The following is an 18,541-nucleotide window of genomic DNA, read 5'->3' as shown; positions in this document are numbered from 1 at the left end:
GCACATGCACACACACACACACACACACACACGTATGTTCCAGAGATGAGGTGATATGTAGTATATTTAAAATGATCAACAATAGGTTTGTAGCATTTAGTCAGTCATAGTGATCAGATGCAGTATAAAGACAATATACAGTGCTGCTTGAAAGTTTGTGAACCCTTTAGAATTTTCTATATGTCTGCATAAATATGACTTAAAACATCTTCAGATTTTCACACAAGTCCTAATAGTAGACAAAGAGAACCCGATACTCAGTCAGTTTATTTATGAAAATGATCTAAAATTACATATATTTATTGTTCTTTAGAACTGATGCTGTTTTAGGTCACATTTATGTACATTTAATAAATCACTGAAGGAGGTTCAGAGCTTAATGGTATTTAATATTGTTGTTTTCAGTAGTAGCTGTCTGAAGCGATGGACTCCTCTGTTTGTAAAGGTTTTTTTCCCCCCATCCCTCTAGTGTTCTCCTAAAAGAAATTGATGCTGTGATTTTGTTTCTTGTGGAACATACGCCAGGCCCAGCTCCCAAATCCCAACGAACACTTCCGCAGCGAAGAATCAGAGCCTTGTCTCCCCCCCCCTCCCCCCTCCCTTGCCTTTTCTCTTTCCTCTCCATCAGTGTCTTTTCTTCTCTCTTCCTCTTCCCCCAGTGTGTTAGACTGCTACACTGGCAGGAGTCCCGGAGGAGAGCCTGGCAGATGAGCTACTGATACATCTGACTTTATCCTCATCTGTCATCATAGAATGTGTGTTTTGAGTAGGCCTAAATTGGATAAACAACTCAGTTACCCACAGGATCAAATCCAGAAAAAAGGGGGACAGCTCCAAGTAACAAAGTGCTTACTAGTGCAGTTGACAGTCTGTTAACAGTAACATTACAGGGTTTGTAGTTATAGGAAAATAATCAGCGACAGGGTGGTGTGATGCAGCCCGATATGAAGCGGAGTTCCTCTTACCACCCCAGGGTTGGTTATTTTCCAATAACAGCACGTCATGAAGTATTTTATTCCTCGTATACTGTGGCGAATTGCCAATAAACCGATTTTTTTATTTATTAAAGATCATTGCGTCATGCATTTCATCTGTTTCTAGTCACATTTAATGTTGGCAGAAACAAGTTAGTTCCTGTTATCACTTTTTATCACTATGTACCAGCTGTAAGCCTTGAGGAACCTGACTCAAAAAGCACTCGATGCACTTTTCTGGGTGACACCCCATAGTTATTAGACTGTTATTGTATACAGTCATATAGACTGTTTTGCATCTGGTGCGAAGTTACAGTAATGTTATCAGATGCTTAAATAATAATGTAGAATCAGGCTGCTTTCCTACTAGCGCAGGTTTTGTGTGTTTCAAAGCACTTTTTCATTACAGCAGAGCACATTTTTTCCCCAGAAAAGCACCAAGTAACATCATGAGCTTAACTTAAGGATGAATTGATTATATATTAAAGTTAATAAAGATAACACATTAGTTAGTTTTGCGACATCCACTTTATCCATACAATATCCTGAAAATGGCAAGTGTGAAAGCAGCCTAATGATGTGTATTAGGGGAATGTATAGGATATGCAGGGGTAGCATCTAATTATTTGACGTGCTTTGAATATCTAATATATAAACTGCTGCAAAAAAAAAAAAAAAAAAAAAAAAAAACAGACAAATAAATAAAAGCTTCACATGGTTGATTTGCCCTGCTGGGCTAGCTGGCAAATACACACACACACACACACACACACACACACACACGCATGCACGCACGCACACACACACACACCCTCAGGCTACAGATTTATCAGATATTAATCAGCGCTCTGTTCTGTGTTGGTTATTTGAAATAAAGGCCATGGCTGTAAATTGAAAGTGAAGGCGTTTTATAAAACTATCTGGTGCAGAAAGCTGCAGCTATGCTGGAGTTCTGTCGGTGTGATGATGCATCAGATATCAGAGATGACTGACAAGTAACCAATGCTGATCAACAATGGGAAACCCACTGCTCATATGTGAATAAAAAAAAAAATAGCATAAAACTAAACAAGCCAAATTTCAAATATCAAACGGCTTATTTACTTTATTAATACATACAGTAGCTCATTTGTTCTGGACTACAGGAAAACCCTGAGATGAAAATGACTTAATGCTTGTATCATTATCATTATATGTACATATTCATATATATATATATATATATATATATATATATATATATATACGCTTAGATCCAGTAACGTTCAAGATAAATATTTGTGATACATTTTTTGGTGCATACCATGTATTTACATTCAAATGTCAGTAGACAGCTTATTCATTAAGGACCAGTGCAATATGGCCACCATATTGATTTATATCACTCTGAATAGAATGATCTATGAGTCCAACCAACAACAGCAAAAACATGAAACAAGACAATTGGAAGGCAACCCATCATTCTGCTTGTTGGTTAAAAAAAAAACAATATTATTGATTGCCAGTGCTGGCTCCAGTGTCTCGCCATGTGGAAATTTCAGCTATGGATGATAGAACATGCTAGCAGTAGGCTAGCAATCATGAACAGACATGATTCCCGAATTGTGAACTGCAGGCTTGCCAGATTAGGCATAGGTTAATCCATTAATTATCGAAGCGAAAGGGAGGTGGTGCCAGTTTCTGATTGTGACCATAAGGATCCGTTTTACATGGACATCTGCTCATCCCGGAGTCAAGTGGCCCTAGGAGGCTGTGGGTATCTCTGTCCAGCAGCCACATTAACATATCTAACACACAGCAATGTGGCAAGCTGAAATGAAAACTCTACTCATCAGTGCATTAAGGCCCTCAAAAACATCTCAAAGCTGTGAGAACATGCAGCTCTTTGTGCCTGCTAGTGTGACTTAATGAGCTCGGTATCACAGTTTGGTGTGTTATTTCAGGAGCCTGAGACAACCAGGCAAGCACTGATCTGTGTTATGGAGGTGAGAAGAAGCTGCTGTGAAAAGAGAATCTTCAAACTACTATTCAGATATCACATGCTATAGGGCTGTTTTTATAACTCGCACCTTAAAATGGTTATAAAATGACAAATTTGTGTGGTTTGGCATCCTGGATATACATCCTGGTTTTGCCAAGTAACTCTGGATCAAGTTAAATCTGATTTGCCAAATTAATTTGGCTAATATGAAAACATCACTAAGCTTGACATACCGCTTAGCATCAAATACTGGTTTCAACATGATTTTATAGTTAGCCTAATGTTAGCTTTCTTGATAGTGAACAAATATTTTTAAGTTATACAATATGAGTTAACCTTATATATGCTAGTTTGCTAGTGGACCTGACTAAAGTACACAATAAAAATAAAGAAATACTTGCACTGCCTCAGAATAGTGAACTTGACTTGAGTTGACTAGTTTTGAAACAAAATGTAACTACTGCTAGAGACATAATGTTAGTTAATATTAACTAAGCTGAAATGGTAGTTGGCACATCAGATTAAATAAACAGTGTAGCTATAATCTAAGCTAACATCGGTAGAGAAAATGTGTTGAGGCGATTAGCATGCTAATTTAGCAAGCACACTATCCTTCCAGTAAATACAGTACATGCGCAGCAGCCATTTTTATATCTTTAAAAGCAATGAAATAATTTTCTTTACACAGATACATAACACATGAAATACATGTATGTTACCACAGCACTTAGATTCACTGATGTTAGAAGAAATCTGTTAGAAGTTTTTTAGGAACAGTTTGCTGGGGCTTTCTTTCCAGGGCTGTCGAGCTGCTCAGCACATTACAGCATTAAAAAACATCGCAATCCTCACTCAAATTTATGACAGCCTCCTCTTCTCTTTTACAGGATACTCTATCCTGCAGGCCATCATGGAGAAAGCGGGTCAGAATGGCTGGCAGGTCAGTGCAATCTGCGTGGAGAACTTCAACGACGCAAACTACCGGCAGCTCCTGGAGGACCTGGACCGCAGGCAGGAGAAAACCTTTGTTATAGACCTGGAGCCAGAGCGACTCACCAACATGCTGGAGCAGGTACACCTCAGAGAAATACAGAGAAGTACAACTCATGAGAAATACATGACCCTATTTACATGCAACCAAGTCACATTTATAACAGATCTAAACCTGATTGCTCAAGCCACATCACAAGATCAGAGATAATGTACAAGGGTAAATACATTTCTCTCTCAAAATCACTTTAATATATTTCAACTTTAGTATATTACCGTTTTATGTGAACGTTTTAACAGAAATAAAATAATATTAGTGCGGTCAAGTCAGACAGATCATATTTACGGGTCGAACGCACATGAATGCCACCAAAAAGTCGTAATTACGAGTGGGAAACTCAGGATTTTCTTTGAGCGCAGAGTTTCCGAGTTGGGGGCGTGTCAGTAAGAAAACATGGTGGAATTGTCAGTAGCTGACGGCAAATTAGTTGAAATTGTTTGCTCATCTCCAAAGGTGATTTCTTAGGAACATGATGGAGGAAAAAGAAGAGAGAAGGTGATGTTACACAGCGGTCCCAACTTTTTTGGAGTGTCTTGCAGTCATCAGACTTGAAATGAGTGTATATTTTCAAAAACAAATTAAATTCACAAAGTAAAACAACAAATAATGTGTTAATAATGTGTTTTCAATATAGTACAGGGTGAGTTGAATTTTCAGATGACTCTTTTTGTTCGTTTTTGGTTTTCACACCATTCTGTGTAAACTGTATAGACTGAAAATCATGAAAATCCCAGGAGATCAGAAGTTTCTGAAATACTCAAACCATCCTCTCTGGCACCGACAACCATGCCACAATTCTCCCCATTCTGATGTATCATGTGAACATTAACTGAAGCTCTTCACCTGTATCTGCAAGATTTTATACATTGTGTTGTTGCCAAATGATAGACTGATTAGATAACTGCATAAATGAGCAGGTGTCCAGGTGTTCCTAATGAGTATATAAGTATAAGTGAGTGTATATATACATATACACTATATGGCCAATAGTTTGTGGACACCTGACTATCATACCAATATGTGCTTTTTGAACAGCATATTATAGTCCTTCTTTGCAGTTATAATAACCTCCATTCTTCTGGGACAGCTTTAGACTCGATTTTAGAGTGTAGCTTTGGGGATTTGCTCATTCAGTCACAAGAGCATTAGTGTGGTCAGGGACTGATGTTGGGTGAGGAGGTCTGTGGAGCAGTGCATTTCAGTTCATCCCAAAGGTGTTCAATAGGGGTTGAGGTCAGGGCTCTGTGCAAGACACTTGAGTTCTTCTACTTCACCCTTGGCAAACCATGTCTTCATGGACCTCACTTTGTGCACAGAGGACTTGTCATGCTGCAACAGGGTTGGGCTCTTTAGTTTCAGTAAAGGGGAATTATAATACTACAGCATACAAAGACATTCTATTCAATTGTGTCTTCCAGCTTTGTGGCAGCGGTTTGTTGAAGATCCACATAATTGTGTGATGACCATGTAGTGTGTGTGTGTGTGTGTGTGTGTGTATATATATATATATATATACATACACACACACACACACACATATATTTCTCCTTCCTTTAACCCTAACCTCACCATCATTCTGGTTCATCTTCCGAGGACCATGAAGTCTTTGGAGGGGAGGATTTACACAATTATTCAATATTTGTATAGCTTACATCTTTCTGAGTTCCTTCTCAAATGCATGTTCAGAAGGAAAAAATAAAGAACTTTGTTAACCGCAGTTTTTCCTACAACGATCAGCACTGTATCAAAGAAGCGCTTCGTCATTTTAGAGCCTGTTGCCTACATGGTTTGCAATTTCAACAAAATATTGACAACCCCTCGTCCCTCCTGCCCACTGACACCACCCATCCATTTAAACTATGTATGGGGGTTTTTTTCTAGGCCAGAAAAATTGTTAATATTAGCTTGAAATGAAGTACCAGGCAAGATCTGGTGGCTGTTTTATATGATTACGATTATACATGATACATGATATATGATATGTGGGCAGTGGTAGCTCAGTTGTTAAGCTCAGTTGTGAAGACAGTGGACTCCTGTTGGTAGTTCTAATCCCAGTACTACCAACCTGCCACTGCTGGGCCCTTGAGCAAGGCCCTTAACCCTCAACTACTCAGTTGTATAAAATGTGATCAAATGTAAGACGCTCTGATAAGGTCATCTGCCAAATGCCATAAATGTAATGTAAATGTAATGATTATTATAGGTCTAGAAATACTGTTCCATATTACAGATCAAACAATCTAACTGTCCACCTTCTGTACTGGAAAATGCCAGTGTACTCTGAGGTTGTATGAATTAAAAACAGCATGCAAATTCTCTATTTTTGACATGGCAACCATGTTTTTTGTAGAACATCTGGAAATGAGGTCAACGCAAAGTTGGCGGTCTAGAATTAAGAGCTGATTAGCATATTACATGCATATAGAAATAAGACTTCAGTCCCGCTAAGTGCAGTCTGCAAACATTTAGCTACAAATTAGTGTATGTGCTTAAAATCCTACAACCCAGATACACGATCTATGAACAACCAAATGTAAGCTGTGTGTATTGTTAAAAAAAAAATACAACTGAACAAACAAGTAGTTTAAAACTGCTTAGTATGCACGAGCTTTTTTTCTATATGCTGTGACAGATTTTCACATGATTGCCTTTCAGAATAATTTCCCTCACTGTCACACGTCTTTGAGATATGAGAGGCCGTATTTACTTAATATCTCTGCACTGACAGAACATTATAAGCCAAGGCAGTCTCTATTATTACTGTTAATTAAAAACAAGTCTGATTTCCCCCTCGGCTGGTGGCACAGCCGGTTCGTTCAGGTGTCGAGTGAACGGTGACTACTGTGTGTGTTGTGTTTGCAGATTGTGAGCGTTGGCAAGCATGTCAAAGGCTACCATTACATCATGGCAAATTTGGTGAGTGAAAATGTTTTCCCTTTTCGTCCTCCTTCTCCTTCCTTCCTGCATAACTCCTCAACTCACATCCTCCTACTTTTCCTTCCTCCCTCTGTGGCTTTCTTAATCTTTTTCCTTTTCACGATGTTGAATCTAATTCATATTCCGGGCTGCGACGCCGGTGACAAAACAGAACAGGCTTGGGATTGGCTCACGAGGGCAAGCAGGGGGACGAGTGTTTACAGAATCAGTCTTATCACAGTCCAGCTTGAATATTGCTCGTCCTCTCTTCCTCTTTCTTTTGTCAACTGCAACAGGGTTTTAAGGACATCAATCTGGAGCGTTTCATGCATGGCGGGGCAAACGTGACAGGCTTTCAGCTGGTGGACTTCAGCAATCCCATGGTGATTAAACTCCTGCAGCGCTGGAACAAGCTGGACCAGAGAGAGTACCCTGGCTCCGACATCCCTCCCAAGGTAAACTCACTCACACAATGATTCAAATGCACCAGTTCCTGCTAAAATATATTCCAACTACAATGTAAATTTCTCAGTTCTGAGCCTTAATCAATTTAATGATTAATGACAAACTAGAACTAGCTGTCATGGATTCTCTCTTCATGTATTGGTTCCCATGGCAACAAGCATCATGTGATTAAATCTTGGTTTTAGACATGCCCTGTCTTTTTTTTTTTTACTGACTGTGTTCACCTGTTCTATGTGTTGTTTCTTATGTCATCTGAGTGTCATTATTTGTTGCAGAGTATTATCAATAATATCACACCTTTTTTTTCTTTATGTCCTCGCCTTGTTGTCTAAATCAAAGAGTTTTCTAGTTCTCCGTTTCCATAGTTTTGACCCTAGTTCCTGTTCCTCGTTTCTAATTATGGATTGCCATAGCAACAGCACTGGGGTATAAATAAACGAAGCACTTTATTTGTTTTTACATAGAATATTTTAATGGTTTAAAATAACATATTCAGGTCTACCTTAATGCAGTACTGAAAACTGAAAACCATTTCTCACCAGGATTTGAACAGCGCCAAACTCGCTAATAATAACAAACTAAGCAGAATACTTTTTTTTTTGCTAGTGTTCTGTACACTTCATCACCCAAAGCCCCATATGCAACGTATTATTCTTTATATTATAGAGCCGCTGTATATGCAATGATTAAACTTCTTTCCGCCTCAGCAGTTTCCCATTAGCTATCGTGTGTGTAACATTGCCAGAGATGCTCAAGCCGCTGCTGCATTTCAGTCCTTTTCACCGTGATTGCGTATCCCCATGGGAGCTGATGAGGATGACAGTCTGTAGTGAATGCCATGAGATTGACGTGCTGAAGGAAATCCTCTTGCCATGGCCTTGAGTGATGCTGCATTAGGACGGCTTTTCCTAAGCACACACCGCTGGCGAGGGCTGGGACCTGTGTCCTCGAGAGGTTACAGACTTTAATGGTTCACAGAGGGACACTTGGCCAGCATTGTTTGTGTGTGTGTGTGTGCGTGTGTGTTTGACCACATATGGACATAGAAATCTGTGATTCATACACATTGTAAATGACTGCAGGTCTAACAGCATGGATCTGGCATTGCCTCCACTCTCTGTGTATTTGTTCAAAGCCGTGTTATTTGCATAGCCAAAGCCACACTCAGTGCTCGCCTAGCACTTAATTGAAGCTCTTTTGGTGCCACGGCTATTCTCGGAGTCCCTGAAGTCTGCACTATTCTCTTCATCATCTGAATCCTCAGCAGCTGCATTCGGCTCAGTCCTCTTGTTTAAGGGCTTAGATAAATTTGCGCCCTGCTCCCAACTACAGAGGTCCAGATGAAACGGAGGGCATTACTGCAGGATGAATGGGGCTGAACGCCTTCTCTTTAACCCCCCACCCTGGTGCTAACAGCAGGCTTTTTTTCTCCTCTGCATCACCCCAAAGCCTCTCTAGTGAATCTAAGAGAATGGTGTAACATCCGCCTCCTGGCCTGGGACGACATAATGAACTCCCGTCATCTTTGATAATTAAATCATGACTGCAGCGCTGTACACTAGTCTCTGTACACATCTCCTGCTTTCTTCATCCCTACCTTCTTCCTCTCTCACATGTTCTTCGGTCTTTCTCTCTCACCTCCTCTGAAATTCTGATGTTTTTTTGCCTTGAGGTCTCTCCACGGGTTTAGTGTTTTGGTTTGTAAAAAAAAAAAAAACCCGTGCGAGCAACCCCCTTTGCCTCTTACACCTTTTCCCAAAGCTTTGAACTGCCTTCAAACAGATAAGAGTGTCTCAAAAGTGAGGCAAGGAAAAGGAGGGGCAGAAAGAAAAGGTAGAAATGTTATTTGTTCGAGAAGAGCAGATTAAAAACACACACTAAAAGCACATTTTTTTATTCCAAAATGCCCCACTGGTTTCATTTTCAGCAGGGAATTATAATAATACACTGATTACCCCATTTCAATATTACGCAAAAGCCCAGCCTTAGCTCTAAGCTCTTACCAATCAGCACTCGAGGGGAAAGTTGCAGTTCTCTAACGTTGGTGTAAATAGTTTCATCCAGTTACAACAGTTGTTCCCTGTACTGTATGACTCCAAATTGCATGATTCTAACAATAAATATAGCTATAAGAAGAGATCTACGGGGTCCAAGCACCCTTGCATATAATTCCCACATTACCCACATGTCACGTATCGAGGTTGAGCCAGAAGCAAGTGCAGATAATGACATTTATTTAAACAAACGTACTATGAGACAAAGACACTAAGACAACTTGGTATAACACTGTGGCATGAAACAAAACACCGAGACATAAACAACAAGCGTCTAGGACAACGAAAGACAAGCAAACAGTGCAGACAAGGACTATATATACACACGAGTGCTCATTAACAAAACTTGAGTCAGGTGCAGGTGGTCATGTGACAGCTAGTGCAGTGCAGTGGCTGATGGGAAGTGGAGTCCAGAGTTTCTTGATACATGACACCATGAATGACCATGCACCAACCTTTGCACACATTCTTGAACATTATTTTAAAGTTTCCAAACTGCAGGATTGTTTTCTTTTTTTAAAAAAGTAAAATGACTAAATAAATGTCACCTTACAGAAGGTCATTGAAAGGTCATCGTTTAAAGCAAGTTCCTTAAATTAGTTGTTTAGTGTCATTTAGTTTTTAGATCATTTTTAATTCATTCATCTTCAGTAACTCCTTTATCCTGGTCAGGGTCGCACTGGACCCAGAACCTATCCCATGAACACTGGGTGTGAGGTGGGAATACTCCTGGATGGATAGGGGGCACCATGTTCACCCACATCCACACATTCATTCACTCCTAGGAGCAGTTGATTATTTTTTTTTCTTGATGCTGAATAAACACTAATAGATTATTATTTGAGTTGTTTGGACTGCGTTTGTATTGGTATTTTTTTTATTTGGTCTTTAAAAGGCTTAAACATGTTTAACTTGTAGACAACCTGTAATATAACATATTTCTTTAAAATCCACTTTAAAGACTGACAGGTTCATGCTAATACCTTGTTATTAAGATCCATGCCCTGCAGGCTAGGGGCAGAAGAGCAGAGCTAAAATGGGAAATGGTAAATGGTCTGCACTTATATAGCACTTTTTTCCAAAAGCGCTTTACAATGTGTCTTATTCACCCACTCACACACTCACACACTCACACACCAATGGTAGCAGAGCTGCCATGCAAGGCGCTAACTTGCCATTGTGAGCAACTTGGGGTTCAGTGTCTTGCCCAAGGACACTTCGGTATGTTAAGTCATGTGGGCCAGGAATCAAACCGCCAACCCTACAATTAGTGGACAACCCGCTCAACCACCTGAACCATAGCCGCCCCCCAAGGCACCTCATGCAATGTCCGTGTTTTACATATAGTTAGATATATATATATATATATATATATATATATATATATATATATATATATATATATATATATATATATATATATATAAATGAGAGAGAGAGAGAGCAAAAAAAAGCATTGGGTGAGGTGAGTCATATCGTCATATAACACATCTCATACACACATTTCCTTGCATTTATGAACAGCAAAGACAGATGTGTGTGGCGTGTATGCACTGTATCCATGAAATGAGGTGTCCTTCTCTCCCCAAGCCCCTCCCCCAGAAACCAAACATGTCTGTAATTTAACATGCTCAAAAGAATGTCCGACGATGAGCTCGTATGAGTCTCGCTCAATGTGCAACTGCTCTCTTCTCCCCTCTCTATTCCCCATTTGCTTGTTCTCTCTTGTTCATGCTGACACACTCGCTGAACCCTTTTTTGTGCTACAGGAGCATGACGTTATTTCTGTAATGCAGCTGTTCTTTATCTGAACCAGCAAATGCACTGAATTGTCCTGCTCAGTACTTTGTATTTTGAAATGTTTTGAACAAACAGATTTCGCTCATTTGTCTCCTTATTTAAGACGTGTTGTTGTAGTTCAACTCTGTATAAATTCCTGATCGTTTGCTACAGTGCTTATCTTACATAGCTTTATATGTCTGACTCACTTTTGCTACAATAATGCAAATTTCCCTTTAAAAAGGAGATGTTTTAAAAAAAGAAATGAAACTCATAATATTATCAAGTTTTTTTAATCATATGATCAAGTTTAATTTAAAATCCACTGAATTAGGGATTCCTGAAATTCTCACAAATCAGGAAAAGGCAAAAATATCATGTCCTATAGCCTGTACAATACAGTACTTACTGTGTTGATACATTCATATATTTAGTAATACAATATTTTTGTTTGTGCATGTTTATCCTTTCTGTAACTCTATCAAAATTACACTATCAGAGAATGAAGCACAAAGCCCAGAGCTTGAGGTGCTACACATTTGAACAAGGGCTGAACAGGATGCTTGGTATTTAGATGACCTTTATCTAACCTTCTCTCTATGCAGTACACCTCCGCTCTGACATACGACGGAGTGATGGTGATGGCAGAAGCTTTCAGGAACCTGCGCAGGCAGAAAGTGGACATTTCGCGCAGGGGTAATGCAGGAGACTGCTTGGCAAACCCAGCAGCTCCTTGGAACCAAGGCATCGACATGGAGCGCACACTAAAACAGGTATGCAGAGCCAGAAAGTGGAAGGAGTGGGGAAAAAAACGGATTACTGAGCATACGCAGTGCTAGTGGGGTAAAATACCCTGCTGTTACCCGTCGTACATGATTGTGTATATCAGAAGCTTGTGTTAGCCTTCATCCTCCTCAACTGGTAGCTGTTGTACAATAATGGAAAATCAGCTAGCTGTAGCTAAATTGTGAGGAAAAATAGGTTAAAAAAAATAAAAATTCAATGTAGGTAAGAATAACTGAGTCTAGGTTGTCCATATAGTGTATTGTTTAGTGTTACTTGTAATATGTTTAGCTAGGTTAACTAGTTAGATAAGTTGACACAACTGATAATTTGAGGAATTGCTAGTTGGCTTGCTAATGTAACAAGCTATGTTAACTTGTTGAGTTTGATGGGCACAGTGGCTTCGTGTTAGCTTGCATGGTCTCCCTCTACTTTGGGGGTTTCCTCCAGGGACTCTGGTCCCCCCCCCCCCAGTCCAAAGAAATTATTGGCATTTCCAAATGGTCGTTATTGTGTGTGAGTGTGTGTGTGATTGTGCTTTGCAATGGGTTGGCACCCCATCCAGGGTGTCCCCCACCATGTGCACCGAGTCCCCTAGGATAGGCTCAAGGCTCCACGTGGCCCAGCATAGGATAAGCGGTACAGAATATGTATGGATGGAATTAATGGGGTCCTTTACAAGATACGTTTGGACCCAGTTAGTAATAATATTAAGAAATATTTGGAAAAACTTCTTAGATGTTAGGCCACTATGAGCCACCAAGCCAGTCTCTGGAACGATACTAGAGGGATGAACACCATTCTTCTAAAAGCTACTCCCTTAGTTGGTGTTTTGATGATGGTGGTGGATAGCACCGTCCAAAATCTCCCAAAGGTGTTCAGTTGAGTTGAGAGCTGGTGAGTGTGGAGGCCATAGCATATGATTTACATCAATGCCATCCTCATCAAACCATTCAGTGAGCCCTCGTATCCTGTGGATGGAGGCAGAAGGGAGTAAAGTAGGCACAGAACATACCAGCAAACTTACCCCCCCTCCCCTGAGGACATAACATAGCCAGTTGTTTTTCATTTCATTTGTCACCCATTACAGATCTATGTAGTCTATAGATGGGGGACACTTCAAGGGAGTATGTACACTGGGATATGTTAGGCACTAATATGTATTTATGGTTTTACCCCACTGGAACTGATGTGAACTCTAGAAGGGCTATATATTTAAGAAAAAAGAGAGAGAGAGAGACACCTAAACCAATCTGTAAAGGTGAAAATAGAAGGTGATGAGTAAAGTGAAATTGTGTTAGATAAAGAGTTGAGGTGAGCGTGATAGTGAGAGTGCAATGCGAAGTGTTAAGCTTAGAGAGAAGAATAATTGAAGAGCAAGCAGAAGCGGCTGAGTAATGGGAGTGTGAGAGGCAGCAGCTGGATAAGCAGTAATTACATTGTTTATCGCCACAATCCAGGTCCGGCTCCAAGGATTAACAGGAAATGTCCAATTTGACCACTATGGGCGTCGAGTCAACTACACTATGGACGTGTTCGAGTTGAAAAGCAATGGCCCCAGAAGAGTAAGATCTGCAGCATGTCTCTGTGCCATCTGTATCATCACAGATTTGTCTTTCCATTTCCATTTTTAATGTATAACTCTGCATAGATACAGAAAGATTTATTTAGTTTTTACCACATTCAAGAAAATTTCACTATACCATATAAATACATATACATGTACATCTGGTGTGTTTACAGTTTGTCTTTGTAAGAAAATGTTCTCATGATTTGTCTTCTTGTCTGTCTACTTACATCTGTTCAGTGCTGTTGCAGTCTTATTCACGCTCTTTTTTCTATCTGTAATTTGCCATGATTTGTTTGATGCAGTTGTCTTAGCAAGAACAGTACAAGTTATTCGTTTTCATGCAGATTGTCCCCTTTGTATATCTCCGGCACTGCCTCATGGTTTCCTAGCATACTTGAAGATATGGATCTCTTTACACAGCAAAGCATTTTATAGTCACTTTAGCATTTAAGTGACTCATTAAAATGCTTTAAATAATGTATCATATAATTTATATAAATTAAATACTTAACTTTCTAGTTTAAATGGTGTGTGCTGCTCTCAATAAATCTGTCTTTGTGAAAAGCCAAGGCTGTAGAAGAAAAATTTGTAATAATTTGTAATCGCCTCAAGGATTACAAATTTACAGCTATAGTCTGCTATTATCATATTCATTTGGAGGATATTTTGTTAGAGTTAAGACATTTAAAATGTCTAAAGCCGAATTACTGTATTATGCAGTTTCCAAGCAGGCCTCAGTAGGTATGGTTTCTGTCATCTCTAACATCATTCCAGTTAAATCCCCATTTGCACCAACACCAGCCTTTTCACCAACACCACCCTGTTGCCATGTGCTACCATCTTTGTCACCACCTCATCCCCATATACCCCAACACATGACCATCCTATTCCCATATACCCCCACATATCACCACTCCATTCCCCTATACCGAGCTCATCACCACTCCATCCCCATATACCCCAACACATGACCATCCTATTCCCATATACCCCCACATATCACCACTCTGTTACCCTATACCCAGCTCATCACCACTCCATCCCCATATACCCCAACACATGACCATCCTATTCCCATATACCCCCACATATCACCACTCCATTCCCCTATACCGAGCTCATCACCACTCCATCCCCATATACCCCAACACATGACCATCCTATTCCCATATACCCCCACATATCACCACTCTGTTACCCTATACCCAGCTCATCACTACTCCATCCCCATATACCCCAACACTATTCCCATTCCCATGTGCCATACCCATATACCCCAACACTATTCCCATTCCCATGTGCCACAGCCACATCCCACCCTATTCTTATGTTCACAACCCCTTCCCCATGTGTCTTAACACCTTCCCAAACCATCTCCTATGCATGTTCATCACCCTATACACATGTGCCTCAACACCATCTTCATGTGCCTCAAACCCTTACCCATCCCATCCCCATTTGCCCCAATACCATTCCACCCCATCTACACATGTACCAAAACAATCTTCAGTCCATGCCCATGTGTCCCAACAATGATTCTCTATATGGGTGGATGTTGTAACAGGGGTAGAAAAATTGAAGCCAAAAACGTCTGTGAGGCTCTCTGGTGGCTGGCTGCAGTACAGTTTTAACCCCACCCATTCCCATGTATGTGAATGGAAAGTGACATGAACTTAGATTTTAGGTTACATCTCCACATTTTTAGGAATAGTGTTCTGTCAGTTCAGTGTAGTTGACCTTGACTCCGGCAACCTCCCCCAAAACTCGTCATTAAGATAAATACTTTTTATATAAGTTATTTTAGTTATTTTAATGCCAATGTCTGCTAGCTAGCAAATGGTAGCTCCGTTAGTCATGACTCAAAGCTCATGACTCAAAAAAATGTTTCTGACAAGGGTAAAATCAGTCACCACTTGCACAAATTATTAAGGTTGGTGTAAGGTTGGTCCTTTGGTGTGCATGCTTCTGGTATGAAGAATGATCAGTATGGGTGTGTGAGAGGTGAACCCACTGTTTGACCTGGCAGTGTCTATTAAACATGCTTTGGCTCCAATTTTTACCTACTGTGCATACTCAGTCCAGATAGTAGCTTTCTGTTTGACCCAATTTTGGCTTCAAAACCACACAATGATGCAATGATTTCCACCATATCCCCATGTGCACCAACATCATCCCCTTCCCATCACCAATGTTGGTAAATTATTCCTTTAGGTATTATTAAATGAACTGTCTCCCTTGTTTGATCAGTCTGAAATTTCTTTTAGGTTGGCCTCAATTGTTTTGATCTTTACCCATTTATATATATAAAAAAAAAATATTCCAATTAAGCTGTCAGTCAGACTATTAGAAGATTATTAGGCTGCATGTAAAGATAGCTACTTTCTCTTTTCCCTAATCAGTCCCTCCAGGATTTTTCCATTTTTGTGATCACAGAAATTAACGCAAGATCAAGCAAATGTCGCAATATTCTGAGGAGCTTGCAATTTAAAAAAAAAAAATTCCGCAGATTTTCTGCAGACACGACACATCATGTGACGTCATCACAACATGCATTCAGCTAAAGCCCTCTTCTATTCATCACTGCAAAAGACTGTGCAAAACAATTTCGTGCAGATGCAATTTTGCCAATTCAAGTACTTTTCCGCAAAAAAGCGCAAAAAAACTCATACATTTTGAAAAAAGTTGCAGCAAATTCAAGCATTTTTGGCCACAACAATCATAAAAGAAAATGCTGTGAAATCCTGTATGGACTGCCTAATAAATCAGTTTATGGATTCTCATGTATAAAGAAATTTGTTTCATAACTCACATAGTGTATTATTGTATAAGCAATGACAAATATGACAAGTGATTTCCTCACCTTTACTTCACTGTTGATGCACATTTTTTACCACTCCTGCCTATGGGAATAGCATAAAGCCTCTCCTCATGCCAATGAACCATGACCAATGGAAATATTTTTCATCTTGCCCTCATTCCAGCAGATAACAGTGGAACACTGTGGAATTCCAGCAGTCCCCATTTCCATGCAGCTCTTTAGTAGGTACTATAAAGCTTCCTGTCATGCACCTGTTCTGTGTCCTGTGGAGGCTCAGCGTTTGCACCATGTTTTATGGTGTGTGGTGGCTCCTGGCTGCACCGTGCCTGGGGAAGAGTGATGGAGAGTGATAGAGGGAGGCAGGGCAGGGAGGGGAAGAGTGCATTGAGAGCCTTTCAGGAACATCAATCAGCCAGTTGAGAGGATGCTGCAGGCTCCTCTCACTCCTCTGGCTCCTGTATGGACATGGGAGGCACAGCGCTTAAGCCTGCCCCCACCCCGCATTCATCCATCATCATTCGGCATGATATAATACAAGGCGACGTTGTTTCCAAGTTCACCCAGACCTGCATCCTCTGTAGCGTCCTTTGGAGAGGGATCACGCTTAGCACGCTTCAATGTAATAACACATCCACACAGAGCAGCTGTGTTCAGATGCAGGGTCATGATGTTCAACACCTTACAAGAACAAACACATGCACAAATTACACGGACATGCAGAAATAAGGCGTCATGTTACAATTATGGTCATTTCAAGTTTCCGGAATTATTCATAATTATCAGTTGGAAAAGTTTCTGATGTCACGTGATAAACAAACACAAACTAAAATAGCAGCAGCTTTGAGTTAAAGGAATTTGGGAGTGCAGTTTCAGGATTAAACTCTATTACATGTCCATCCAACATCCAGCTTTTAGATTTTAGCTTAAAACATACAGTACCAGTGAAAGCTATTAAAGGCAACTTGAAATCAAAGCTGACATTTCCACATGTCCCTGTGGAGACGGTTGCATGATTCATCAGCATCAATCACTCAAAATTTTGGATTAAACCAGAGTCCAGTCATGTATTATTTCCCAAATAACTATCCCATTTTATTTAGCAGTACATGATGTTAACAGGCAAAAATGTATGATTTCCATACTGTAAATGTTCACGTATTTATTTTGGAATTTTGTACTTAGAAGCACAGAAACATCTAATTTCCAAATCCAAGGAGATAAACATCTCTGAACCATCCGCTCAAAATGACCATAATACCCACATGAGGTAAACACACTATAACACAGAGGTCCCTTCTGACCTCATATGTGTACCGTCCTTAGATTGGCTACTGGAACGACGCGGATAAGTTGGTCCTGATCCAGGACCATGCCTTGCTTCCGAACGAAACGTCTGGAATGGAGAACAGGACCGTGATCGTGACGACTATTATGGTGAGTACTGTAACTCTTTTCTCATGTTCCTCAACAAATGATATTCGCACACAGGAACAGTTCCTCGAAAAGTTCCGTTTGTCTCTCATCCAAATGCTTCCACTTGATGAGGTGTCTTGCTTCAAAGGTCACAATGAGCTGCCTCTTGTGTTTACGTTCACTTGCATTTTGATAAATGATGTTCGCCAAATTAGCAATACTGTGTGTGTGACCTGTCAGTCATATCACTGTCTTGATAGATTACTAAGCCATCTTAATCCTGTCCTGGTGTGCCTTGATCTGGCGTTCAAATCTACATCCTTTTGGGTCCATGCATTTGCTGTATAACATTTTTCCAACGGTGCAGGAATGTATGTCATCTGCCTCTGTCATGTGTCAGAAGGTGTCATGGCTGCCTTACATGGTGCCCAGGATGTGCTGTTTTGATTTATTCTGTTGCTGTTATGTTGTATTGTTTTGTTTTTGTTTGCTATTTTGGAAATGGTTCATTTCATGGGGAAAACAGAGAGAACCCTGCATGACGTAGATCTCTTTCCACACAAATATGTTGTGGCACTGCATTGCGCTTTTTTTTGTTTGTTTGGTTTGTAACTATTGTGTATAGTGTTTAGTGTGTATAGTGTATAGTGTGTATGCACACACTAGCGAATTAGGTAACCTAAAAGGTATGGATGTTGATACAGCAAGGAATGGGAGAGTCACACCTGAAGCAAATG

At 40.1% G+C, this 18,541-nt stretch overlaps 1 protein-coding gene across 5 annotated transcripts in view; it reads left to right on the top strand.

The window, feature by feature from the left end:
* Nucleotides 1-18,541, top strand: part of gria4b (glutamate receptor, ionotropic, AMPA 4b) — a 114,469-nt gene that overhangs the window by 55,720 nt on the left and 40,208 nt on the right. For all 5 annotated transcript variants that reach the window (XM_053649655.1, XM_053649657.1, XM_053649659.1 and 2 more), the window contains exons 4-9: nt 3,843-4,027; nt 6,869-6,922; nt 7,219-7,377; nt 11,826-11,993; nt 13,464-13,568; nt 17,715-17,825. In XM_053649655.1, the coding sequence (XP_053505630.1) occupies nt 3,843-4,027; nt 6,869-6,922; nt 7,219-7,377; nt 11,826-11,993; nt 13,464-13,568; nt 17,715-17,825 (782 nt within the window). The remainder of the gene's footprint in view (nt 1-3,842; nt 4,028-6,868; nt 6,923-7,218; nt 7,378-11,825; nt 11,994-13,463; nt 13,569-17,714; nt 17,826-18,541) is intronic.

This window comes from Ictalurus furcatus, chromosome 18 (genome assembly GCF_023375685.1).
Source record: "Ictalurus furcatus strain D&B chromosome 18, Billie_1.0, whole genome shotgun sequence".
NCBI classification, from domain to species: domain Eukaryota; kingdom Metazoa; phylum Chordata; class Actinopteri; order Siluriformes; family Ictaluridae; genus Ictalurus; species Ictalurus furcatus.
This window is presented reverse-complemented; position numbering and strand designations above follow the sequence as displayed.